General features: G+C 46.4%; 2 protein-coding genes across 6 annotated transcripts in view; one reads left to right on the top strand and one right to left on the bottom strand.

Moving 5' to 3' along the window:
- Nucleotides 1-3,069: 3,069 nt before the first annotated feature.
- LOC105492457 (nucleolar protein interacting with the FHA domain of MKI67) lies at nt 3,070-27,123 on the bottom strand. 3 transcript variants are annotated; one of them, XM_071072602.1, is made up of 7 exons: nt 27,100-27,123; nt 11,572-11,709; nt 8,188-8,296; nt 6,905-7,116; nt 4,497-4,556; nt 4,308-4,376; nt 3,070-3,937 (listed from the first exon to the last, which is right to left on the bottom strand). In XM_071072602.1, the coding sequence occupies exons 1-7, from the start codon at nt 27,106-27,108 to the stop codon at nt 3,749-3,751; spliced, it is 786 nt and encodes a 261-aa protein (XP_070928703.1). In that variant the 5' UTR covers nt 27,109-27,123; the 3' UTR covers nt 3,070-3,748. The 3 variants fall into 3 exon arrangements, with proteins under 3 accessions (XP_070928703.1, XP_011757871.1, XP_070928704.1); XM_011759569.3 differs by lacking the exon at nt 27,100-27,123 and adding an exon at nt 12,710-12,868; XM_071072603.1 differs by lacking the exons at nt 3,070-3,937; nt 4,308-4,376; nt 4,497-4,556; nt 27,100-27,123 and adding exons at nt 4,563-6,527; nt 12,710-12,876.
- Nucleotides 26,669-27,123, top strand: part of LOC105492459 (translin) — a 31,815-nt gene continuing 31,360 nt past the window's right edge. Inside the window, exon 1 of one of the 3 annotated variants that reach the window (XM_011759573.2) lies at nt 26,669-26,882. In XM_011759573.2, the coding sequence (XP_011757875.1) occupies nt 26,817-26,882 (66 nt within the window). In that variant the 5' untranslated portion in view covers nt 26,669-26,816. The remainder of the gene's footprint in view (nt 26,883-27,123) is intronic. The other 2 variants (XM_071072604.1, XM_011759571.3) reach the window with 2 other exon arrangements.

The following is a 27,123-nucleotide window of genomic DNA, read 5'->3' as shown; positions in this document are numbered from 1 at the left end:
AAAGGCCATTTCTGTGGCATCTATTCACTCAACACTCCATCTTATGGCCAATACACAGCTTGCGAAATGTCAGGCTCCAAATTTTTTCCTGTATAGCTTTTTGTCTGATTATATATAATAGCAAAACAAACCTCATTAATTTTTAAAAACTAAGAAAGGGAAAAATGGCTGGCCTGGTGGCTCATGCTAGGAATCCCAGCACTTTAGGAGGCTGAGGCAAGAGGATCGTTTGACCCCCAGAATTCAAGAACACTGTGGACAACACAGCGAGACCTGTTTCAACTAAAAAAACACAAAAGAAACAGGGAAAAACCTAATTAGTTTGATAACTGAATTAATTTTGATATACACTTTTCCATTAAAAAAAAAAAAGTTTTTTTACAAGAAATGTCTATAGCTGGCCAGGTGTGGTGGCTCATGCCTGTAATCCCAGCACTTTGGGAGGCCGAGGCGGGTGGATCACTTGAGGTCAGGAGTTCAAGACAGGCCTGGCCAACATGGTGAAATCCTGTCTCTGATAATACAAAAATCAGCTGGGCATGGTGGTGCATGCCTGTGATCCCAGATACTCGGGAGACTGAGGCAGAAGAATCATTTGAACCAGGGAGGTGGAGGTTGCAGTGAGCAGATCGTGCTACTGCAGTCTAGCCTGGGTACCATCTGAGTGAGACTCCATCTCTAAACAAACAAATAAGGGGGGTGGCAGGTGGTTGTTCAGGGAGAAATACTCAGTTCATCTTGCCATGTACATGTATGTGTTTGAATGCACATGCCCCTTAAGATCAAACACAACAGACTTATGTCTTCACATGGAGAACTTTATCTGATGCTTTCCCAGGGGAAACCAGATGGATGTCCAGATCCAAAGTTTGAGAGATGGTTCAAATAGGGCATTATTTAACAAATACATACTAAATCTTCTATGTGCCAGGAACAGTTCTAGAGATCTAATCTGCTCTTTGCATGTATTTAAAACCAACTCTATTTTGCATCAGAATACCTAGCCCAATATCATATGAAAGACTTACAAAATTATAGATGAAAGAATGCTTAGCGGCAATTAATTAAAAAAAAATTTTTTTTAGAGTGATAATTTTTTTATTATACTTTTAAGTTCTAGCGTACTTGTGCACAATGTGCAGGTTACTTATGTATGCATGTGCCACGTTGCTGTGCTGCACCCATTAACTCATCATTTACATTAGGTGCATCTCCTAATGCTATCCCTCCCCATTCCCCCCATCTCACAACAAGCCCCAGTGTGTGATGTTCCCCATCCTGTGTCCACATGTTCTCATTGTTCAATTCCCACCTATGAGTGAGAACACGTGGTGTTTGGTTTTCTGTCCTTGTGATAGTTTGCTCAGAATGGTTTCCAGCTTCATCCATGTCCCTACAAAGGACATGAACTCATCCTTTTTAATGGCTGCATAGTATTCCATGGTGTGTATGTGCCACATTTTCTTTTTTTTTGAGATGAAGTTTCACCCCTGTTGCCCAGGCTGGAGTGCAATGGTGGGATCTTGGCTTACCGCAACCTCCGCCTCCTGAGTTCAAGTGATTCTCCTGCCTCAGCCTCCCAAGTAGCTGGGATTACAGGCATGCACCACCACCCCAGCTAATTTTGTGGTTTTAGTAGAGACAGGGTTTCTCCATGTTGGTCAGGCTGGTCTTGAACTCCCGACCTCAGGTGATCCACCTGCCTCGGCCTCCCAAAGTGTTGGGATTACAGGTGAGCCACAGCGCCTGGCAGATGCCACATTGTCTTAAACCAGTCTGTCATTGGTGGACATTTGGGTTGGTTCCAAGTCTTTGCTATTGTCAATAGTCCTGCAATAAATATACATGTGCATGTGTCTTCATAGCAGCATGATTTATAAATTCTTTGGGTATATACCCGGTAATGGGATTGCTGGGTCAAAGGGTATTTCTAGTTCTAGATCCTTGAGGAATTGCCACACAGTTTTCCACAATAGTTGAACTAGTTTACAGTCCCACCAACAGTGTAAAAGTGTTCCTCTTTCTCCACATCCTCTCCAGCACCTGTTGTTTCCTGACTTTTTAATGATTGCCATTCTAACTGGTGTCTGTTTTTTGGGATGGAGTTTCACTCTTGTTGCCCAGCCTGGAGTGCAATGGCGCGATCTTGACTCACTGTAACTTCCGCCTCCTGGGTTCAAGCAATTCTCCTGCCTCAGCCTCCTGAGTAGCTGGGATTACAGGCATGCGCCACCATGGCTGGCTAATTTTGTATTTTTAGAAGAGATGGGGTTTCTCCACGTTGGTGAGGCTGGTCTTGAACTCCTGACCTCAGCCGATCTGCCCACCTCAGCCCCGCAAAGTGCTGGGATTACAGGCGTGAGCCACCGTGCCCAGCTTTTTTTTTTTTTTCCAAGAGACAGGGTCTTGCTCTGTCACTCTGGCTGGAGTGCAATGGTGCAACCACAGGTCATTGTAGCCTCAAACTCCTGAGCTCAGTGATCCTTCCACCTCAGTCTCCTAAGTAGGTGGGACTACAGGAATGCGTTGCCATGCCCAGCTCATTTTTGTTTTTTTTTTTTAAGACAGAGTCTTGCTCTGTCACCAGGCTGGAGTGTAGTGGCGCAATCTTGGCTCACTGCAACCTCCGCCTCCTGGGTTCAAGTGATCTCCTGCCTCAGTCTCCCAGGTAGCTGGGACTACAGGTATGTGCCACCACACCCACCTAATGTTTGTGTTTTTAGTAGAGACCGGGTTTCACCATACCAGGATGCTCTTAATCTCTTGACCTTATGATCCACCTGCCTCGGCCTCCCAAAGTACTGGGATTACATGTGTGAGTCACCATGCCCAGCCTCATTTTAAAAATTTTTTGTAGAGAGGGGCTCTCATCATGTTGCCCAGGCTGGTCTCCAACTCCTGGCCTTAAATGATCCTCCTGTCTCAGCCTCCCAAAGAGATGGGATAATAGGCATGAGCTATGACATCTGAAAGCAATGTTTTTAATGAATCTGAATTCGCTAATGAAGGGGAAAATTTACTTTTTTTATCCCCCCAATGACTCCCAAGTCCTACTCGCAAACAAATAAATCGTAGAAAAAAAGTTTAATTGCTGGTTATTGTTTGAATCTTGAAATACAATTCCTCACTGATGACACTGGTATAAAATGGTGGTTATTAATCCATGCTAGCACAACCAAAACTAACGTTAACATTATCGGTAAAAATGAGTCATTTTTGAATCTCGATTAAAATGTGAACACAAAAACAAATCTGTGTTAACACTGGAACTGCCTTCTCACTCTACATATAATTAAACTTCCAGCTTTAACCATTTCATGTTGAAATCTAAAGCATCCCCATGAGTTAAATGTCCCTGACAAACCATGTAGGTGGACAAACAAGATTGGTGGTCTTTAAATGCCAGTGACAGAAAAGGCTGCAGTTTAGTACTTAAACCTGCAGTTAGTGGTCAACTTTCTATCCAAGCAGAGTAAACTAAGGATAGCTATGAAACATCAAAAGAAAATTAGAGGCCAGGACAAAGAGGCAGTGTCAGCCAACCCAATGCAAGCTGGTATGCACCTCTGTATTTCAGACAAGGGCAGGCAATCCAAAATTACAGATTGCTTTTTTTTAACTTGACCAAACAGTGTATTTTTCCTCTGAAAATCTTGTCAAAGGTTGCAATTAATTGCACCTAGTAAAATACAAAGTCCACTCTCATAAAAATATTGTATTTTTCAGAAGAAATATAATACATTGAAAATCACTGATTGCTTTTTCTTCGTCTTTTTTTCCGTGAATGTGTAGGTGTTTGAGTCTCTTGTATTTCTTCTTTTACACAGGATATGGGCTGTTTGAAAACTATTTCATTATCTTTATCATCATCATTCAGTTCAGCCACTTCAGATTTTCTCCTCTCCAAAAATGTTGGTGTACAAACTGGTGTGGGGCCCTGGATTCAACAAGTAAAGATTGTAATACAGAAATGTAGACCAAGATTATGACTTAACCTAAAAATATCACCTCTTCTCTATTTTTACAAGTTGTGCCCCATTATTTTAGGTCTGTTTCCGTCTTTTGGTGATACTATTGCAAAAAATAAAGAACTCAGATGCTTATCAACTTAGTACAGAAATTCACAACAAAAATAGCATGTTCCATTACAAGGTTTTAGGCAGAAAATTGCTAAATCAACAATAAAGATCTACCAAATGTCACAATATTTAATTTGAAATCTTAAAATGAGAGTAGCAGAAACTACTTTTCCTCCTTCAAATTATTTCTATAATATCTGGTGCCCAGAATATTGAAAACCATTTTACCTGGCTATCCACAGTCTTCTCAGGAACGTTGGGAGTACCTAAAACTTTTTTCTTCTTCTTACGTAAAACCTTAAAATAAAATTTTAAAGGTCATCAATTTGAATATGGATCAGCTATGGTAGTCTTCAATGTTTTCCTACTTATCTTTCTCTAATATTTTGCATGTAAAATGATAAAAAAACATTTTACCTGGCCTTTCGTGGACGTCTGACGATTAGTTTTTGAAACACTTTCCGTTTTCTGCAAAATCTTTAATAAAGAAGTTATAAATTGACAATCTCGTATCTTTTCTTTCTAAACTTAGCATTAGATCCTCATATATATTATCAGTAAATCCTCCCTAAATGACAGAACATTTCAATTTAAAAATCAAAACTCATAAATATAGTGAATTATCTCAAGTAAAGGGCAAAACTAGGAAATACCCGGCAGAGGAACTGACAGAGCTGCAGAGGTTGAAGGGAAGGCCAACACCTGGAGCTCACTGATTCACAGAATCCTGAATTCAGGAGGGCGGAAGCAAGAAGAACGTGCAAAGCCAGGCCACCCCCATCTCCACTAAGTCACAAACAGGGTACAGGAAAAGCAGTGCTTGCATGCCTCTTACCAAGTTTCACTGTCTCAGTTCTCAAATGGTTCACAAGAGTACCAGGGCCTAAGGCCTTGGCGAAATGTTCTAATACTATTAAAGACAATATTTGGAAGTTGGGCAAAAAGTTAACCACCGAGAATTGAGCCAAAGGAGAATAACACAGTCACCTAGTTTCTGGATAAGGTTAAAAACCTAGTAGATTGGCTGTCCCAGTGGCTCACACCTATAATCCCAGCATTTTGGGAGGCTAAGGTGGGTGGATCATGAGGTCAGGAGTTCGAGACCAGCGTGGCTAACATGGTGAAACTCCATCTCTACTAAAAAAATACAAAAAATTAGCTGGGTGTGGTGGTGTGTGCCTATAGTCCCAGCTACTCAGGGGGCTGAGGCAGGAGAATCACTTGAAACCGGGAGGCAGAGGTTGCAGTGAGCCAAGATAGCGCCACTGCACTCCAGCCTGGGCCACAGACGGAGACTGTCTCAAAAAAAAAAAAAAAAAGAAAAGAATAAGACCCTTACCTATACTAGCCATACCATAATGAGCTTCATTCTCGATCTATAATAAAAGACACAGCTCTCCTTACTGTGACAGATGGACGAAAGGTTCAGTGTTTTGGTATTTACTTATAGCATACAGTAAACCAAAGACTTAATTCTGGCAGTGTCACCTCTGAATGACAATCTTTTTCTTTTTTTAGAGATATGGTCTTGCTCTATTGCTGAGGCTGGAGTGCAATGATACAATCACAGCTCACTGCAAACTTTAAATCCTAGGCTCAGGAGATCCTCTTGCCTCAGCCTCCTGAGTAGCAAGGACTACAGGCACACACTACCTCAGTTGGCTAATAAATGGCAATCTAAGAGTATTACAGTTTTCAGTTAAATAGTGGGTTTACTTCAGTAACTTAAAAAACAGATTATGTAAGGTAAACAAATCAGATTATCTCCTTAAAAGCAGCTTCCTCTTCTAGCCAGGCATGGTGGCTCACTCCTGTAATCCTAGCACTTTAGGAGGCCAAGGCGGGTGGATCACCCGAGGTCGGGGGTTCGAGACCAGCCTGGCCAACATGGTGAAATCCCGTCTCTACTAAAAATGCAAAAAGTAGCTGGGCGTGGGGGTGGGCGCCTGTAATCCCAGCCACTTGGGAGGCTGAGACAGGCGAATCACTTGAACCTGGGAGGAGTTTGCGGTGAGCCGAGATTGTGCCACTGCACTCCAGCCTGGGCAACAGAGACTCTGTCTCAAACAACAACAAAAAACAACTTTCCTCTTCTGTATAATGGAAATAACAGAATCTGGTCTCACAATGTTTTAGGAAGAACTTACAATGGAATGTTTCAAAAGTTTAGTCAGGCCAGGCATGGTGGCTCACACCTGTAATCCCAGCACTTTTGGAGGCGAGGTGGACGGATCACCTGAGGTCAAGAGTTCGAGATCTGACTGACCAACATGATGAAATCCCATTTCTACTAAAAATACAAAAAATTAGCCAGGTGTGGTGGTGCGCACCTGTAATCTCAGCTACTCGTGAGGGTGATGCAGGAGAATCGATTGAACCTGGGAGGTGGAGGTTGCAGTGAGCTGAGATTGTGCCACTGTACTCCAGCCTGGGCAATAGAGCAAGACTCTGTCTCAAAAAAAAAAAAAAGAAAAAAAAGTTTAGTCAAAAAACTGGCTGGGCACAGTGGCTCACGCCTATAATCCCAACCCTTTGGGAGGCTGAGGTGAGTGGATCACCTGAGGTCAGGAGTTCGAGACCAGCCTGGCCAACATGGAGAAACCCTGTCTCTACTCAAAATGCAAAAATTAGCCAGGCATGGTGGTGTGCACCTGTAATCCCAGCTACTTGGGAGGCTAGAGGCAGGAGAATTGCTTGAACCCAGGATGTGGAGGTTGCAGTGAGCCAAGATTGTGATAAGCACTAGGCTAGGTCCTTTACAAGGTACAAAGTCGCCCCCTCCCCTCCCCACAACAAACCACAAAAAAGATTTCACGAATATTTACCAAGGAAGGAAAATCATAATCAATTCCTTTTTTGGCTAATTTCTTCCTGAGTAATCTTTCTTTCTTTTTAAATCGCTCCTCCATCCGTAGCTTTTGTGTTAGTGTCCGATTCCGATTATACCGTTTCACTGATGGATGTGATGGCTGCTTAAATGGAATATTCCAGTCTTTAAAGAGTTCTTTATGTACTTTTTCAGGTGGCATAAAATGACCTATTTTTAAAAAGAAAAAAACATAAGAAGTTTCAACAAAATGGTAGGAAAGAGATTTTAATGCTAACTTTAGAATCTCCCCAGTGCCATTCCTCACATAACAAAATGATGTGGCTGGGTCCAGTGGCTCACACCTGTAATCCCAGCTTCTCTCACAGCAATGGGAAGTGAATAGAGACACTACCAGGTCAGCCTCATCAGCTGTGAACTTGGGTACCCAAGACGGCCACATGCCACCATGTGCACAGGGAGGCCAGAAACTTCACTTTGGCTCCCAAGGGCAGCAGGATCTGGACAGGGATGCTCTCTGCATCCTATGGACTGCAGGGTAGGCGCTGCGCTGGCTCCTTTCTGCAGAGTAGGAACTGTGCTAGCTCCTTTCTGTAGGACGAACCTGCACTGGCTGCTTTCTGCAAGACGCACTACTCACCTCGTGCTATCGCTTCTCCGCTCCCTCTGGCTTCTCTCGTGTGGAAGCGCTGCAGCCACTGCCATTGAGACAGATTTTGCAATGCGATTCCTGACCTTTGATGCTATCCCCACTGCCCTCACGATAAATTCTGAACTGGCTGACTTAGAAGGCCCTCGGTAACCTGACCTGAAGCTTCTTCCTGCTCCCTCCTCTCTTGCTACTTTTCCTCACATTCTCTCACAGCCGAATGGTTAGGCACCTTTGGCTTGGCATTCACTGTTCCTCAGCCAGGAATGGTCTGTCTTCACTCCTGTCCCCTTCACCTGGCTCGCTCCTGTTTAGTCTTCAGGTTTCAATGTCAATGCTGCTTCCTCAGAGAAGCCTTTCACAGCCCATAAGGATGGTTAGCTGCTCCTCCCGTGTGTCCCCAAGGTAACTTGTTCGGTTCCATTGAGGGTAAAAACAGCTCTCAGGCTGGGAGATTTTAAAATTCCAATTAGAATCTGCCTGCAACATACACTGAAGTCCTTGCACCATTCTGTAAGAGTCATCCCAGAGATGAAGTGGCATGGCCAAGCAGCTGGGCACGCCGCCCTTCCCACCAGTCACCCACCAGCAGCAGGCACCAGGCAACCCTGCAGTAAGACAGGGGCACTTACACTCCAGGAGTCTTTCACCAAACAGGTAGTTGTTCATTGTTTCAGCAACTATCTTGGCAACATCCTCAGACTCAAACTCCACAAATGCATAGCCTTTGCTATTTCCAGTCTGCAACAGAGAAGTCGCCACAAAAAGTAGAACAATCAAATTTGAATGCATCATCAAATTCCTAAAATGCCATTATTTTAAATAATGTATATTAGCTCCTTATCAAATATTACCACACACTTAATTCTAACTTCAATTCACATATTCTGGGGACTGTTATGGGAAAAAGAAAAGATGCAAGAATCTGGACGCACAGCTGATTTTGTGGTATTCTTGGGATTTTGGTTATATGTGATAAATACACAGTTCCTATGGCTGGAATTTATTCAGTAACAACACCCCATGGTATAAAAAAAGTCTTCAACTTAAAAGCCACATGGCTTAACAGTGGGAATCAAGAGGCTCATTTCTAGCACCAGTTGTGTCAGTAACGAGCAACTTGGACACTTCCACAACTGAGTCTCAGCTTAATTATCTTCAACAGGGGGATTCTTGGAAAAATTTAAATCCCTCAAAATCCATTTATAATCTCAACACTCAAAAGGGAGGGGAAGGCCAGGCGTGGCGACTCACGCCTGTAATCCTAGCACTTTGGGAGGTTGAGGAGGGTGGATCACCTGAGGTCAGGAGTTCAAGACCAGCCTGGTCAACATGGTGAAACCCCATCTCTCCTAAAAACACAAAAAATTCACTTTGGGAGGCCGAGGCGGGTGGATCTCGAGGTCCGGGGTTCGAGACCAGCCTGGCCAACACAGTGAAACACCATCTCTACTAAAGATACAAAAAATTAGCTGGGCATGGTGACATGCATCTGTAATCCCAGCTACTCGGGAGGCTGAGCCGGGAGAATCACTTGAACCTGAGAGGCAGAGGTTGTAGTGAGCTGAGATTGTGCTACTGCACTCCAGCCTGGGCGACAGAGCAAGATTCCATCTCAAAAAAGAAAAACTAGGCCAAGCGAGGTGGCTCATGCCTATAATCCCAGCACTTTGTGAGGCCGAGGTGGGTGGATCATCTGAGGTCAGGAGTTAGAGACCAGCCTGGCCAAAATGGTGAAACCCTATCTCTACTAAAATACAAAAATTAGGCCGGGCACAGTGGCTCACATCTGTAATCCCTGCACTTTGGGAGGCTGAGGCAGGAGGATCACCTGAGGTCGGGAGTTCGAAACCATCCTGACCAATATGGTGAAACCCCATCTCTACTAAATATACAAAAATTAGCCAGGGGTGGTGGTGTGCGCCTGTAATCCCAGCTATTCAGGAGACTGAGGCAGGAGATTCGCTTGAACCCAAGAGGCTGAGGGCGCAGTGAGCCAAGATCGCGCCACTGCACTCCAGCCTGGGCAACAGAGTGAGACTCCGTTTCGGGGAGGGGGGGGGAAGGCCAGCACGGTGGCTCACGCTTGTAACCCCAGCACTTTGGGAGGCCAAGGCGGGAGGAACATGAGGTCAGGAGATCGAGACCATCCTGGCTAACACAGTGAAACCCCCTCTCTACTAAAAAAGTACCAAAAAAAAAAAAATTAGCCAGGTGTGGTGGTGGGCGCCTGTGGTCCCAACTACTCGGGAGGCTGAGGCAGGAGAATGGCGTGAACCCGAGAGGCAGAGCTTGCAGTGAGCCGAGATCACACCACTGCACTCCAGCCTGGGTGACAGAGCGAGACTCTGTCTCAAAAAAAAAAAAAAAAAGTTAGCCAGGCATGGTGGCGGGCACCTATAATCCCAGCTAGTCTGGAGGAGGGCAGGAGAATCGCTTGAACCTGGGAGGCAGAGGTCACAGTCAGCTGAGGAACTGTGCTACTGCACTCCAGCCCGGGCGACAGAGCGAGACTCCGTCTCAAACAAAACAAAACAACAACCAAAAAAACCCTGAATAGAATGAAATAGAAAATCAGCAAATCACACAAAACAAGTTTAAATATTGTCTCATATGGCTTTTATTTCAGTTATGCTTACATGTATGTGTATGTGTGCTGGTTTGTGCTATGAAACTTTTTTTGAAAACCCTCATCTTCTCTGTGATGGCAAAAACTTACTTCTTATTGTGAGCCAGTCTGCAAAATGCTCTTCTAGAAAAATCTGTCTATACCTGCACAAAGATTGTTCCTAGCAGCTTCATGTAAAGAGTTAAAAATAGTAAAAAACCTAATGTTCAGGCTAGGCACAGTGGCTCGCTCACACTTGTAATTCCAGCACCTTCGGAGGCCGAGGTGGGCGGATCACCTGAGGTCAGGAGTTTGAGACCAGCCTGGCCAAAACATGGTGAAACACGGTTTCTACTGAAAATATAAAAATTAGCCAGGTGCAGTGGCCAGTACCTGTAATCTCAGCGACTTAGGAGGATGAGGCAGGAGAATCACTTGAATGTGGAGGCAGAGGTTGCAGTGAGCTGAGATCGTCCCACTGCACTACAGCTGCCTGGTGACAAGAGTGAGATTGTCTCAAAAAAAAAAAAAACCCCAAAACAAAACCTAATGTTCAATAGGAGCGTGGATAAACTTTAGTTACCTAAGTAACAAGCAATGATGATAACAAAGGCACTAGAGTTACACGGATAAAGCTCAGATTATTGAGTAAAAAAATTCAGCTGAAGAATGATAGAAATAATTTTAAAATAATACTATATGTACATTTATATATGTACACACGTGTTGTAGCACATATATATATAGATACAGTAAAAACTTATAAACATATATAGCAATGAAAACTGAATTTGTGGCCAGGAGCGATGGCTCACGCCTGTAATCCCAGCACTCTGGGTGGCTGAGGTGGGAGGATCACAAGGTCAGGAGTTCGAGAACAGCCTGGCCAACTAATGAAACCCCGTCTCTACTAAAAACACACAAAAAATGTAGCCAGGTGTGGTGGCAGGTGCCTATAATCCCAGCTACTTGGGAGGGTGAGGCAAGGAGAATCGCTTGAACCTGGGAGGCGGAGGTCGCAGTGAGCTGAGATCGCACCACTGCACTCCAGTGCAAGCTTCTGTCTCAAAAAAAAGAAAACGGAATTTGTGAATTTAATTCCCTAATTAAAGGAGAAGGTGAAGAACACTGGGAAGGGTACAAAAGGGACCTCAATTCTACCTATAATCTGTATCTTTAGGACAACTAACAGATGATGGATGCACACCCTATCCCCTAGATGCTAAATCAAATAGGTGCCTATGGCTACAACCCAAGTTTATGTGCCGGGATTCTATGTTTCAGATTCTAAACCTCCACTCTTCTTTTTGGAATGAAATCTGATAAGAGTATGTGAACGTGCTCTTTAATGTCAAGAATCACACACATCTGAAAAACAAAACGTCAAATCCAACTTTAAAAATCTTACCCTTTTACTTCTGGACAGTCTGAATCGTGTCACAGTGCCAAACTGGGAGAAATACGAAAAGATCTGGGTTTCGTTAAGTAGGTTAGGTAGGTGGCCCACATAGACTACTCCAGAAGTAAGTCGTTCTTGTTTTTTCCGCTGAAGACATAAAGACCAGGTAAATTAAATATTTTTTAAAATAAGAAAATCACATTGTAACAAAACTTACAAAACCCCTAGCCCTAGGCCCAAGAACCTACTCCGCATTTCCACTTACCACAGTAGTAATTAAAGAAGTGGCTGTTGAGTGTCTCTCTCCCCACAAAGGCCATGGCCAAGCAGTATTCAACTATCTTTCCAGCCTGGCATCCCAGCACCCAGTATAATGTTAGTGCTCAATAACTATGTCAATCAACGGATAAGCAAGGACATCTTCGAACAAGCCATTTTGGATCTTCTGCCCAGAGAACTCTACATAAATATAGCCTTCAATTTTGTATGCATATTACTGTTTACTCGCATTTCATCGAAAAATTTTCGAGACGCTTGCTAACTCTCACAATACAGATTAGCCTTTCAGCGTCTCAACCATCATACCCTTACCTCTGTAACAAGAACTTCTAAGTTTTCCTGTGTAGTTTATGCTAAAAACCACAGAAAGTATAAGCGATGTCAGGGGCCCTGGTCAGCAAGCGGAACCTGGCAACTACTCTATTTTAATAACTCCCAGATCACCAACCCGGCATACAAACCTCCCGAATGTGTTAAGTCTGGGGCCCCCGTTTTCCGGGGGAACGCGGAAAGGTGACAGGTCTAACCCGGAGACAACCTGTGGTATGGGAACCTATTCCCTCCAGGTGGTTCCCTCCGCGGCTTCCGTCACCCCAATACTTCCCCCTTACCCTCCACATGAAGGCTCCAAGGCCTCAGCGGCCAAACCTCTCCATCATTTACCGACCAGCGTAAACCCTTTAGTCTCAGAAACCGTGGCCTGCAAGCTTAAGAGGTGGGTCCCTGATTCGGTCAAATCCGCTAGGGATACTCTGGAAGGCGTGCGCGAAGGCAAGGGGAGTCCGGGCGGGGAACCGCGCAACCCCAGATACCCCCTAGACCCTGTCCGTCGCCCCCGCTCGCAGCCTGGACCAGGGTGCCTGCTCACCTGGGTTATGCGCTTGCGAACCTGCGCCACCTCCTTTTGAAACTCGGCATCTTCCTGCGGGTTAAGCGACAGGATCGGCCCAGCTGGGCCAGAAAAAGCCGCCATGCCAAAAGCCGCCAACACTAACTCCACGCGGCGCTCCCGGAAACGACGGGCTCCCAGCTCCCCTGAGGCGGAAGTAGAGGCAGGACAGGGGCGTGGCGAAGCGCGGAGGCGAGGCGTGGCGAGGGGTGGGGAGGGCCATGAGTCGCGCGCGGGGTTGGAGCAGGAGTAGCACGGAGAAGCGGGGGTGGGGCACGAGGCGCGGGGCGCGGGACGCGGGACGGGGCATAAATTGTGCCGCGGTGCGAGAGCGGGGCACGAGGCCTGGCGAGGGGCGGGGAGAGGCATGAGTCGCGCGGAGGCGCGGCACCGGGCGTAGTTGTGCCGAGGCGGGGGTGGGGAGTGGGGCGGGACGGGGGTGGGGTGGGGACAGGGGTGGGGGTGGAGACGGGGGGCGGGTGGACAGAGCGGTGCGGGGCAGGGGGGCCCCGGGGCGGGGGGGAGTGGGGTCTGGGGCTGGGCTGGGGAGAGTTTCCGCGCCCTCCGCTGTAGGGGCGCCGATTGGCTTGGCTTAAGAGTGCCTGAAACAATTACCTTCACGCCTACTTAGAAAGGCGGTCTACAATTACAAAACAGTACTGGTGCCCGAGATGCTGCTCACATTCCTCAATTTGCTTATTATTTTCGAAACAGAGTTTCCGCTCTGGTTGCCCCAGCTGCAGTGAAATGGCTCAATCTGAGCTGACTGCAACTTCTGCCTTCAGAGTTCGATTCTCCTGCCTCAGTCTCCCGAGTAGCTGGGATTACTGGCGCCCGCACCATGCCCCACTGGCTTATTTTTAGTAGAAATGGGGTTTCACCATGTTGGTCAGGCTGGTCTCGAAGTCCTGACCTCAGGTGATCTACCCACCCCAACCTCCCAAAGTGCTGGGATAACAGGTGTGAGCCACTGTGCCCAGCCCTAATTTGGTTATTTCACTCACTAGTGTGTGAGCCCCTCCTGTGTGGAGACCCCTAGAGAATTTACAGCCTGGGGCAGCATGGCTGCTTTGAGAGATGAAAGAGCCTCGTGGGGGAGAGGCACACTGGGTGACGCAGGAGGGTCCCCCTTAGGAGGTGGTGTTGGCAGCGAAGCCTGAAGGCTAAGGAGCAGGGTCTGGAGAACTGAGGCCCTGCCATCTGCTGGATCAGACAGGCCTACACATGTGTTCCTAGGTATAGAAAGAAGGACCCAGCAGTGGGGTTGGAGCCCAGCGTAGGAGGGAAGAGCTGCGAGGGGGCAGGCTGGAGTCCCATGGCTCTGTGTGTCAAAGTATGAAACTGGGGTTTTGTTGTAAATGCGAGGGGGTGGTTGGGTTTTAAGCGAGGCTGTGGCTGTTTACACCTTTTTTGTCCAGAACTGGTGGATTCTTGGTCTCCCTGACTTCAGGAATGAAGCCACAGACCCTCGTGGTGAGTGTTACAGTTCTTAAAGATGGTGTGTCCAGAGTTTGTTCCTTCTGATGTTCGGACATGTTCAGAGTTTCTCCCTTCGGGTGGGTTTGTGGTCTCACTGCCTTCAGGAGTGAAGCTGCAGACCTTTGCGGTGTTACAGCTCTTAAAGGCGGTGCGTCTGGAGTTGTTCATCCCTCCTGGTGGGTTTGTGGTCTTGCTGGCTTCAGGAGCGAAGCTGCAAACCTTTGTGGTGAGTGTTACAGCTCATAAAGGCGGTGCACACGCAAAGAGTGAGCAGCAGCAAGATTTATTGCAAGAGCAAAAGAACAAAGCTTCCACAGCATAGAAGGGGACCTGAGCAAGTTGCCACTGCTAGTTGGAGCAGCCTTCTTTTATTCACTTATCTGACCCCACCCACATCCTGCTGATTGGTCCATTTTACAGAGAGCTAATTGGTCCGTTTTAACAGAGTGCTGATTGTTGTGTTTACAAACCTTGAGCTAGACACAGAGTGCTGATTGGTATATTTATAAGCTAGACATAAAAGTTCTCCAAGTCCCCACCAGACTCAGGAGCCCAGCTGGCTTCCCCTAGTGGATCCAGCACAGGGGGCACAGGCAGAGCTGCCCTCCAGTCCCGCTCCGCGTGCCTGCACTCCTCAGCCCTTGGGCCGGTAGATGGGAAGGGGCGCCACCCAGCAGGGGGCTGCACCCCTTGGGGAGGCTTGGGCTGCACGGGAGCCCACTGCGGGGCATGGCGGGCTGCAGGTCCCTGGCCCTGCCCCATGGGAGGCAGCTGAGGCCTGGCAAGAATTTGAGCACAGCGTGGGTGGGCTGGCACTGATGGGGAACCTGGCACACCCTCCGCAGCTGCTATCCTGGGTGCTAAGCCCCTCACTGCCACTCCAGTGCAGGGCTGGCCCAGCCTGCACCCACTCAAAACTTGCGCTGGCCCACCAGCACCGCAGGCAGCCCCAGTTCCTGCTGCGCCTCTCCCTCCACGCCTCCCCTCAAGCAGAGGGAGCTGCTGGGACAGCACAGAGAGGGGCTCCCACAGTGGAGCCGCAGGCTGAAGGGCTCCTCCAGCTCGGCCAGAGCGGACGCCGAGGGCTGCTAGCACGCTGTCACCTCTGTCTTTTCTTTTCTTTTTTTTTTGAGACGGAGTCTTGTGTTGCCCAGGCTGGAGTGTAATGGCACGATGTCGGCTCACTCACTGCAACCTCTGACTCCTGGGTTCAAGCGATTCTCCTGCCTCAGCCTCCTGACTAGCTAGGGCTACAGGTGCGCACCACTACTCTTGGCTAATTTTTGTATTTTTAGTAGAAATGAGGTTTCGCCATTTTGGCCAGGCTGGTCACGAACCCCAGACCTTAAGTGATCTACCCACTTTGGTCTCCCAAAGTGCTGGGATTACTGGTGTGAGTCACCGCACCCGACCTGTTTGTACCTTTCAAATACTATTACACTAGTGAGTAACTGAGTGGAGAGGAAGAGTGGGGAGTGGATTGCCGAGGAAGCAGGGAGGTGAGGCGAGAGTGACAGATCAAGCACAGCTAGCGTCAGGGGATAGCACCCCCCTCTGGAAGCCCTGAGGGCAGCCCAGGGTGTGTGTGCCTGAAGAGTGGCCTGTGGGCCTGAGGTGGAGGCCCTGGGAGGGAGTGCCTAGCGGAGGCCAGCCCACTTCCTCTGACAGACACTTGCCTCCCTCACTCACAGCCTTCGCCTCCTTCACCCCGGCACCCTCCCGTTCAGCTCCACTGTCACCCCCAAGGGGGCATCCCTGAGGCTGTAGCAAAGTCAGCTCTTCCAGTTAAGCGCCCTCTTCCCATTGTGTTTTCTTTTTGTTTTTTTGAGACGGAGTCTCGCTCTGTCGCCCAGCCTGGAGTGCAGTGGCCGGATCTCAGCTCACTGCAAGCTCCGCCTCCCGGGTTTACGCCATTCTCCTGCCTCAGCCTCCCGAGTAGCTGGGATTACAGGCGCCCACCACCTCGCCCGGCTAGTTTTTTGTATTTTCTAGTAGAGACGGGGTTTCACGGTGTTAGCCAGGATGGTCTCGATCTCCTGACGTCGTGATCCGCCATCTCGGCCTTCCAAAGTGCTGGGATTATAGGCTTGAGCTACCACACCCGGCCTACCCCATTGTGTTTTCATGGCTAGGCTGGATTTTTGGGAGTGAGCGAGCAAGAGCAATTTGATTCTTTTTCAGGAGTGCCCCTTTCCATGGGCTGCTTCTTGCTCTCCCCGGGATGAAATCTTGGGGAGAGCTCCGCACTTGTGATGGCTCCTCAGATGTCAATTAACAGAAGCATTTCCACGCGTTCAAAATCTAGTATCAAATGTCTCCTCTCCCTGGCTCAGTGTCTCAGGCAGAGAAATCCCCAAAGGGGAGCACAGTCCACATCATATTTGTTCTTGGCTCCACCTTCTCTCTACACCCCAGTTTCTTTTTTTGGCCTTTTCTAATCCCGGAAAGGCCAAAAAAAAAAAAAAAAAAAAAATGGAGAAAGGAGAAAGGGGCTCCTTGCTAGCGGGTGCCACGTGGCCAGGGAGCTTCAGAGGTTGTAAATGCCAGGGTGCTGGCACCTTCTCTCCAAGCACACATTTGAGGTGTCCCTTAGCCGGCCGCTCATGACTCTGCCTGCCTGCCAGAGCTTCTGCTTGCCGGCCAAGGTCAGCTCTGCGTCCAGAGGCTCCTGCTGGAGGGGCCTTTCCGACTGGACTTTATCATCCTGATCCTTTAAGAAGGGCCACGTCTTTTGTCTGTCACTGCCATGGGATTGCACTCTGCGTTGCTGCCAGGCAGACCTCCTGGCTGGCCTCATAGATGTCGGTGTATAAACCAGGTACAAGTCCCTGTATCCCCCAAATTCCAGAGGACGTAGACCAAATTCACTGGTTCCCTGAAGGTCCCATCTGTGTCCTCGTGTGTGTGTGTCTGTGTTTGTGTGAACCCTGTCCTCCTTCCTGAAGGTGACATCTTGACATGTCTCATAGCTACTAAGGGGAGAGGAGGATACGGGAAGGAATGACGGCAAACACATCTCTAGAGAAATCCTTTCTCAGGTTTTCCCAACCAACTCCACCTCCATGAGTGCCTGGCCTTGCCTTACATCCCCTCAGGTGGGTAGTGACCCAAGGCTTCTCAAACTTGAATAAGCATGTGGATTGCCTGGGGCCCTTGGGGCCAGGCAGGTGCTGATTCAGTAGGTCTGAGGTGGCCCACGTTCTATGTTCCTATCAAGCTTCCAGAAGAGGCCAATACTCCATAGACCACCCTTAAAAACAGGAATAGAGATTTGTGGCATTGATTACTGAGTCAGAATTCTGGGACAGAATGTATTCTGTCACCCTCCGGAAGATTTGTTCAAGTCCTAATCGCTGGTACATGGGTACGTGTGAATGACACTGTACTTGGAGAGTCTTTGAGGATGGAATCACATTAAGATGAGGTCATGGCTGGGCACGGTGGCTCACGCCTGTAATCCCAGCACTTCAGGAGGCTGAGGCAGGCAGATCACTCGAGGTCAGGAGTTCGAGACCAGCCTGGCCAACATGGTGAAACCCTGTCTCTACTAAAAATACAAAAATAAGGCCGGGCACAGTGGTGGGTGCCTGTAATCTCAGCACTTTGGTAGGCCGAAGCGGGTGGATCACTTGAGGTCAGGAGTTCAAGACCAGCCTGGCCAATAGGGTGAAACTCCATATCTACTAAAAATACAGAAATTAGCCAGGTGCGGTGGCAGGCACCTGTAATCCCAGATACTTGGGAGGCTGAGGCAGGAGAATTGCTTGAATCTGGGAGGCTGAGGTTGCAGTGAGCTGAGATTGTGCCGTTGCACTCTAGCCTGGGTGTCGAGGAAAACTCCATCTCAAAAAAAAAAAAAGAAGTTATCAGGACGTGGTGGTGCATGCTGGTAGTCCCAGCTACTTGGGAGGCTGAGGTGACAGGATCACTTGAGCCTAGGAGGTTGAGGCTGCAGTGAGTGGTGATCACACTACTGCACTCCAGGAGTGATAGAGTGAGACCCTGTCTCTAAAAAAAAATGTCCCAACAAAAGCCTGTTCTCCTTAGCCAAAAGACCAAGAAAGGAGCAGGTTAGCAAGACAGAAAACTGCTCATTTTTTTTTTCTTCTTTTGTCACCTCTGGCCAAACAGAAAACTTTTAGACAATAATGGCTCTACTCCAGCCAAACACACAGAAAAAACAGTGCTGCCCCCTACCTCACATATGCCATCAAAGTCCCAGTGGGGTGCCTAGACTTCCACCCTCATGAGGCTTGCTGATGCACCGAAACACCCCTCCCATGATGCTGTCGGGAAAGCCAGGAGAGAAGCTGGGGCTTTCAACCTGCCAACTGATAACGTCAGCAGTAATGATGGTGTTGGTGGAGACCATGTGTGGAGCCTGGATTTCCAACCCCATTCAGCAGTAAAGAGAAGCCCCTACGCTTGGGTGTCAACAGAGGCCAAGTGGGAAACCTGGCTGTATATTTCCGCCAGAAAGTCACAAGGCAGTGTCCTCCTCCTCTTGCTGGAGAAGTATCAGAAGAAGCCAATTAAAACAAAAGGTTTAAATAAGATCCAGAGTTTCATAGCATAATACAGAAATGTTCAGGTTTTGATAGAAAATCACTTGTCATACCAAGAACCAGGAAGATCTCAAACTGAATGAAACAAGATAATCAATAGATGCTGGTATAGTCTGAATGTTTATACCCCCTTTCCCCCACCAAATCCCTATATTGAAATCCTAACCTCCCCAGAGTGATGGTATTAGGAGGTAGGGCCTTTGGAAGGTGATTTGGTCATGAGGGGATAGCGCTCGTGAATGGGATTAGTGACCTTATAAAAGAGGCCCTGCAGAGCCCCCTAGCCCCTTCTGCCACACAATGAAGAGATGGTCATTTATGAACCAGAAAATGTGTCCTTAGCAGACATTGAATTTGCTAGCCCCTGGATCTTGGACTTCCCAGCCTCTAGAACTGTAAGAAGTAAATTTCCATTATTATAAGCCACCCAGTTTTGGGTATTTTGTTATAGCAGTCTGAGTGGGCCAAGACAGATGCCAATACCAAGATGACAGAGATGTTAGAATTATCTTACAAAGATTTTAAAGCAATCATGATAAGAATTCCTCCACGAGCAATTCTGAACATACTTGAGATGAATGAAAGAAATAGTAAGTCTCAACAAAGAAACAAAGTCTTGGCAATAAAATAGAAGCTATGAAAAACCAAATGGAAATTTTGAAATTGAAAAATGTAGTGAACAAAATAAAAACTCAGTATTTGGGCAGAATGTAGAATACAGAAGAAAGAATCAACGAACTGGAAGACAGAAAATAAAAATGATAAATCTGAACAACAGAGAGAAAATAGGGTAAAAAACACAGCCCCAAGGACCTCTGAGATTATAACAAAAGATGTAATATGATTGTCATCAGAGTTTCTGAAGGAGAAGAGAGAGAAGGAAAGGTTGAAAACGCACTCAAAGAAAAAATGTTTAGGCTGGGCACCTTGGCTCATGCCTATAGTCCAAGCACTTTGGGAGGCCAAGGCAGGTGGATCACTTGAGCCCAGGGGTTCAAGACCAGCCTGAGCAACATGTAAAACCCCGCCTCTATAAGAAATACAAAAATTAGCCAAGCATGGTGGTATATGCCTGTGGTCTCAGCTACTTGGGAGGCTGAGGTAGGAGGATCACTTGAGCCTGTGAGGCCGAGGTTGAAGTGAGCTGTGATTGTGCCACTACATTTAGCCTGGGTGATAGAGTGAGATTCCATTCCCCGCCCCAAGAAAATAATAAAATAAAAAAGAAAAAATGTTCAAAGAGACTCCCAAAATTTAGCAAGACACATAAACCTACAGATTTAAGAAGGTGAGCAAGCAAACCCCAAAAGTTTATTCTTTGAGAATAAACTCAAAGAAGTCCATGTGAAGACACAATATAATTAAATTTCTGAAAACTAAAGGAAAAAAAATCTCAAAAGCAGCCAGAGGGAAAAAAAAGACTTTACCCATAAGAGAAAAATCACTGACAGAAGATTTCTCATTAAAAACCCTGAAGTTTGGAGAAAAGTGACAAATTTTTCAAAGGATGAATGTGAAGAACTGTCAGCCCAGAATCCTATACACAGGGAAAATATACTTTAGCAATGAAGGGGAAATCAAGACATTTGCAGATAAAGGAAAGCTATTAGAATTTGTTGCAGTAGACCTACCCTGAAAGAATGGCAAAAAAATTCTCTAAATGGGAAAGAAAAAATAAGAGAAGGAAACCTTGGAACATCAGGAAGGAAGAAAGGACACAGTAAGCAAAAATATGGGTAACTTCCATAGACGTTCCTTCTCCTGAGTTTTCTAAACTATGATTGCTGAAGCAAAAATTATAATATTGTCTGATGCGGTTATAACTGTATGTAGAGGAAATATTCAACTATTATATTATTAATGGGGGAGAGTAAAGGGACATAGGGAAATAAAGTTTCTATATTTCACTTGAGCTAATAAAATGATAATACCAGTAGACAGTGATAAATTTTGTCTATTTGTCTACACACACACACACACACACACACACACACAAAACATTTAGAGTAACCACAAAGCTATGCAAAGAGATCTTTTCAAAAACAGTGTAGACAAAGTGGAATTCTTAAAAATGTTCACAGGAAGGCAGAAAAAGAAAACAGAAATAAAAAACAGAAAACAAACAGCAAAAAACCAAAATGGCAGACTTAAGTGCTAACATATCAATAATAACATCAAATATAAATTGTTTAAATATACCAATTAAAAGACAGAGATTGGTGAGTGAATTTTACAAAAAAGATCCAACTATATCCTATCTGGAAGAAATTCACCTCAAATAAAAAGATATAGGCAATGATATAGGCAGGTTGAAATTTGAAAAAAGATGAAACATATATAATGCAAATAATAAAAGGAAAGCAAGAGTGGCTATAAAAATATCAGATAAAATAGACCAGTAGAAAAAAATGAGTGACAGAGAGGAACATTATATAATCATAAAAAGTCTATCCACTAAGAAGACATAGTAATCCTAAATGTGTATATAGCAAGCAACAGAGTTGCAAATTTGTGAAACAAAAACTGACAGAACTGAGAGGAGAAATAAATCAATGGCCTGGTGCTGTGGCTCATGCCTGTAATCCCAGCACTTTGGGAGGCTGAGGCGGGCGGCTGAGGCAGGCGGATCACAAGGTCAAGAGATCGAGACCATCCTGGCCAACATGGTGAAACCCCATCTCTACTAAAAACACAAAAATTAGCTGGGCGTGGTGGTGCACGCCTGTAGTCCCAGCTACCTGGGAGGCTGAGGTAGGAGCATTGCTTGAACCCAGGAGGCGGAGGTTGCAGTGAGTAGATATTGTGCCATTGCACTCCAGCCTGGCGACAGAGTGAGACGCCATCTGAAAAAAAAGAAATCTGTAATGATAGTTAGAGACTCCTCTATTAACAATTGATAGAATAAGGCCAGGTGCGATGGCTCATGCCTGTAATCCCACCCCTTTGGGAGGCCAGGGCAGGAGAATTGCTTGAGCCCAAGAGTTCAGGACCAGCCTGAGCAACACAGTTAGACTCCATCTCTACCAAAACTAAAAAAAATTTAGCTAGGCAGGATGACACACACCTATAGTTCCAGCTTCTCGGGAGGCTGAGGTGGGAAGATTGCTTGAGCCCAGAAGGTTAAGGCTGCAGTGAGCTGTGATCATGTCATTGCACTCTAGCCTGGGTGACATAGCAAGACCGTGTCTCTTAAAAAACCAAAGCCAAGCCGGGCGCGGTGGCTCAAGCCTGTAATCCCAGCACTTTGGGAGGCTGAGACGGGCGGATCACAAGGTCAGGAGATCGAGACCATCCTGGCTAACACGGTGAAACCCCGTCTCTACTAAAAAATACAAAAAAACTAGCCGGGCGAGGTGGCGGGCGCCTGTGGTCCCAGCTACTCCGGAGGCTGAGGCAGGAGAATGGCGTAAACCCGGGAGGCGGAGCTTGCAGTGAGCTGAGATCCGGCCACTGCACTCCAGCCTGGGCGACAGAGCCAGACTCAGTCTCAAAAAAAAAAAAAAAAAAAAAAAAAAAAAACCAAAGCCAAAACAAAGGCCAGGCGCAGTGGCTCACGCCTATAATCCCAGCACTTTGGGAGGCATAGGCAGGAGGATCCCTTGAGGCCAGGAGTTTAAGACTAGCCTGAGCAACATGACCAGACCCCATGTCTATGAAAAAATTTAAAAAAAATTATCAAAGCATGGTGGTGCACACCTGTAGTCCCAGCTACTCTAGAAGCTGAGACAGGAGGATCAATTGAGCTCAGAAGGTCAAGGTTGCAGTGAGCTATCATCACACCACTGTACTTCAGCCTGGGTGATAAAGTAAGACCCTGTCTCTAAAAACAAACAGCAACAACAGCAGCAACAGCAACAACATCCTACAGCTGGCATCACAGTTAAGGGTGAGAGACTGGATACTTTGGCTGTAAAGTTGGGAAGAAGGCAAAAATGTCCCTTTTCCATTCCTATCCAATATCTTACTGGAAGTCCTATATAATGCATTAGGACAGGAAAAGGAAATAGGAAGTATATAGACTGGGACAGAAGAAATCAAACTATTTGTTCACAGATGAAATGACTGATTCTGTAGAAAATTCCTTAAAAAATGAATAGAACAACTAGACAAATCAGCAGGGCATAGAAGAACTCAATAACACCATCAGCTAAAAGGGCTGAATTGACGCTCCACCCAACAACAGAGCCTTTCAAGTGTTTGTGGAATATATGCTAAGAGAGACCATATTCTGGAGTATTTAAACAAAATCTTTTTTTTTTTTTTTTTGAGATGGAGTCTGGCTCTGTCACCCAGTTGGAGTGCAGTGGCCGGATCTCAGCTCACTGCAAGCTCCGCCTCCCAGGTTTACGCCATTCTCCTGCCTCAGCCTCCCCAGTAGCTGGGACTACAGGCGCCCGCCACCTCGCCCGGCTACATTTTTGTATTTTTTTTTTTTAGTAGAGACGGGGTTTCTCTGTTAGCCAGGATGGTCTCGCTCTCCTGACCTAGTGATCCGCCCGTCTCCGTCTCCCAAAGTGCTGGGATTACAGGCTTGAGCCACCGCGCCCGGCCAAAACAGAATCTTAACTCATTTAAGAGAATTGAATCATAGCTTGTTCTCTGACTATAATAGACTCAAACTAGAAATCAATAACACAATAACAGAAAAATCTCCAAACACTTGAAAATTAAGCCATATACTTCTAGATACTCCATTAGAGAGGAAGTCACAAGAGAAATTTAAAAAATACATTGAACCAAATAAAAATGAAATACAATATACCAAAAAAGAGCAGTGCCCAGCGGGAAAGTTACAGCACTAAAATGCATCCATTAGAAAAGTGGGAAGATCTTAATAATCTAAGCTCCATCTCAAGAACCTAGAAGAGTAAAATAAAACCAAAACAAGCAGAAAGAAGAAAATAATAAAGAGCAGAAATTGATGAAGCTGAAACAGAATAGAGGCCAGGTATGGTGGCTTATGCCTGTAATCCCAGCAGTTTGGGAGGCTGAGGTGGGTGGGTCACCCGAGGTCAGGAGTTCAAGGTGGGCCCGGGCAACATGGTGAAACCCCATCTCTACTAAAAATGCAAAAATTAGTTGGGCACAGTGGTGTGCGCCTGTAATCCCAGCTACTCGGGAGGCTGAGGCAGGAGAATCATTTGAACCCAGGAGGCGGAGGCTGCAGTGAACCGAGATCACGTCACTGCACTCCAGCCTGAGCGATAGAATGAGGCTTCATCTCAAAAAAAAAAAAGAAAAGAAAATTAAACAGAGAACTAGTTATTTTAAGAGATCGATAAAGTGGATAAACCTCCAGCAAGATTAACAAAGAGAAACAAAGAGAAAATGAATAAATTTCTCCTATCAGGAATGAAATACAGGGTGGCACTACAGAGCCTGAAAACAACAAACGAATATAAGGAAATACTATAAACAACTCTATTCAAATAAATTTGACTTCTTAGACTAAATGAACCAATTCCTTTAAAAAACACAGCTACCATAGCTCACCCAATATTAAATAGATACTTTCTAGCCTGGGCAACATAGCTAGACCCCATCTCTACCAAAAAAAACCAAAATTAGCTAGTTGTGGTGGCATGTGCCTATAGTCCCAGCTACTGGGTAGGCTGAGGCGGAAGAATCACCTGCTGACAGAGCGAGACCCCATCTCTTAAAGAAAAAGATACTTTGAGTAGCACTATGACTATTAGGAAATTGAATTTGCAATAAAAATTCTCCAAAAGAGAGCTCCAAAGAAGGTTTCACTGGAGAAGGTTTCAGCAGAGAATTCTACCAACTAAAGAACAAACACTAATCTGCATAAGCTCTTCCAGATAATAGGCCAGAAGGGGACACTTTCCAGTTCTTTATGAAGCTAGTACTGGGGGAGGAAAAGCTTTCTCTTTGTTATATTTTGTTCAGTTTATGGGGGCCTCCAAAAAAACTATTTATTTGAGGCAGAGTCTCACTCTGTCACCCAGGCTTCAGTGCAGTGGCAGAATCATGGCTCACTGCAGCTGCGGCTTCCTGAGCTCAAGTGATCCTCCCACCTCAGCCTCTGAAGTAGCTCGAACCACAGGCATGCGCTACCATGTTCAGCCAATTTTCAAAAAATTTTTGTAGAGATAGCGGTCTCACTATGTTGCCCAGGCTGGTCTCGAACTCTTGGGCTCAAGTGATCCTCCTCCTTAGCCTCTCAAAGTGGTGGGATTACAGGTGTGAGCCACCATGCCCAGCCAGGGCCTGCAAATTAAACTGACAAAAGACAGATTAACAGAACAGAAAATCAGCATGGGCATATAAGAACTCAACACCACCATCAACTAATAGGGTCTAATTAAACTTTTTATAGAACACTCTCAAAAAAGGATTATTTGCATGGATGCTGGAGCTAGCAAAATAAGTAGCTAGCCTACTAAATGGTTAAAATTAGAGGTTTATATCTGGGTGCAGTGGTTGATACCTGTAATCCCAGCAGTTTGAAAGGCTGAGGTGGGATTGCCTGAGCCCAGGAGTTCAAGACCAGGCTGGGCAACAGAGTGAGACCGTCTCTACCAAAAAACAAAACAAACAGCGACAAACAAAAAATCCACACAAAAAACAAAGAAAGACAAAAACCAATTAGTGGCTTATGTGCCTAACTCAGTAGGTAAAAGGGAGAGGTGACAAAAGTTTGTATGAAAACAAATAGGATTCTTTAAGACAGACAAATGGTTTTGGGAGAACAAACAGGAGCTAAGAAAGGGTTTTTTTTTTTGTTTTTTTTTTTTTAGACGGAGTCTCTCTGTTGCCCAGGCTATAGATCAGTGGTGTGACCTTGGCTAACTGCAACCTCTGCCTCCCGGGTTCAAGCGATTCTCCTGCCTCAGCCTCCCGAGTTGCTGGGATTACAGGCGCACACCACCACGCCAGGCTAATTTTTGTATTTTTAGTAGAGACGGGGTTTCACCATATTGATCAGGCTGGTCTCGAACTCCTGACCTCGTGATCTGCCAGCCTCGGCCTCCCAAAGTGCTGGGATTACGTGTGAGCCACCGCGCCCGGCGGATAATTTTTTTAAAATGTAGGTGCTAGTGGTCTTACTGTCTTCTTCATGGACATGAAATTCTTCTCATATAATGAGAATTAAATATGATCCTTCATATAAAGAGTTTAGAATAACGTCAGGCACAAAGCAAGCAGTAAGTTATAATTTAGATAAGAATCATTCCAGTTCATCTGGAGAGTGCAACACACACACACTGTATTTGTGTATGGAATAACTGTTCAAGAACACATACAGTATTTGTGTATGAAATAACTCTTCAAAAACAAAGGGGAAACAGTTATAGGGCATGGAAGGGGAATTAGGGCAAGGTGTGAGTGGAAAGAGAAACATCCCACCGCCCACGCTTAAAAAATCCGTTTAATTTAAAAATAGGGAATACAGCCATACAGAGAAGACATTAAAATAAAAGATTTACACAGAAAATTTTCCTTCCCAATCCATTCCCTACTCACAGTCCTACATACGTTACTTTTATTTTCCTTTTTTTGGAAATGTAAATGCACGGCCCCCTACTTTCTCACGAAGGCTGCACTCTCTCTACGTTCTTCTGCACCTGTGTTTTTGTGCATACTCTTTCGTTGTGAAATATTTCCCCCCAACTGCTGTAGTGTATGAAATAAATACACACACGTAACCTAAACAACCCCGCTCGCCCGCACCACCTACAAGCCCGTCCCCGCCCTCCCTGAGGCCCACGTGCTCCGAGGGCCCCCTTCGCAGGTTGTTTCTGGCGATGCCTGTCTGAAGGCCTCAGACTGAGGCCCCGCCCACTCTCCTCCTCCTCTGCCCTTTGGACGCGCGCCTCTCGGACGGCGCCTCAGGCAGCGCGGCGGACAGCCCGTCCTCCGGCGCGCCGCGGGCCTCGGAGGACCCCAGCGACGGTCGTGGCGTAAGACCGGGGGGACGCGGCGATAGCGGCGGCCGTTGCGATTGATTGCGCTGGTTGCCTCCGGCGTCCACTTCCCTGGCCGCCCTTGCTACACTGGCTGATTGTTGTGCAGCCGGCGCCATGTCTGTGAGCGAGATCTTCGTGGAGCTGCAGGGCTTTTTGGCTGCCGAGCAGGACATCCGAGAGGCGAGCCCCCTCCCTTCCCCATTCCCTTTGCCTTTCCCTGCCTAGGTGGGCCACTGCGCCCGACCCTCCTCTGTCGCTCAGTCTCGGGCGGTGGGGACGCCTCCGAGGGTGGGTTGCTTCCCCTCTAGCTTTAGGTTAGGACACTCCCCGCCCCCGCCCCAAATTTTGCCGCTCTGTCCTGATTCCCTGTGTTCGGGTCTCAGCTTCTAAGCATTACCTGCCTCATTTGTGTCAGTTTTCC

This window comes from Macaca nemestrina, chromosome 11 (assembly GCF_043159975.1).
Source record: "Macaca nemestrina isolate mMacNem1 chromosome 11, mMacNem.hap1, whole genome shotgun sequence".
NCBI lineage: Eukaryota > Metazoa > Chordata > Mammalia > Primates > Cercopithecidae > Macaca > Macaca nemestrina.
This window is presented reverse-complemented; position numbering and strand designations above follow the sequence as displayed.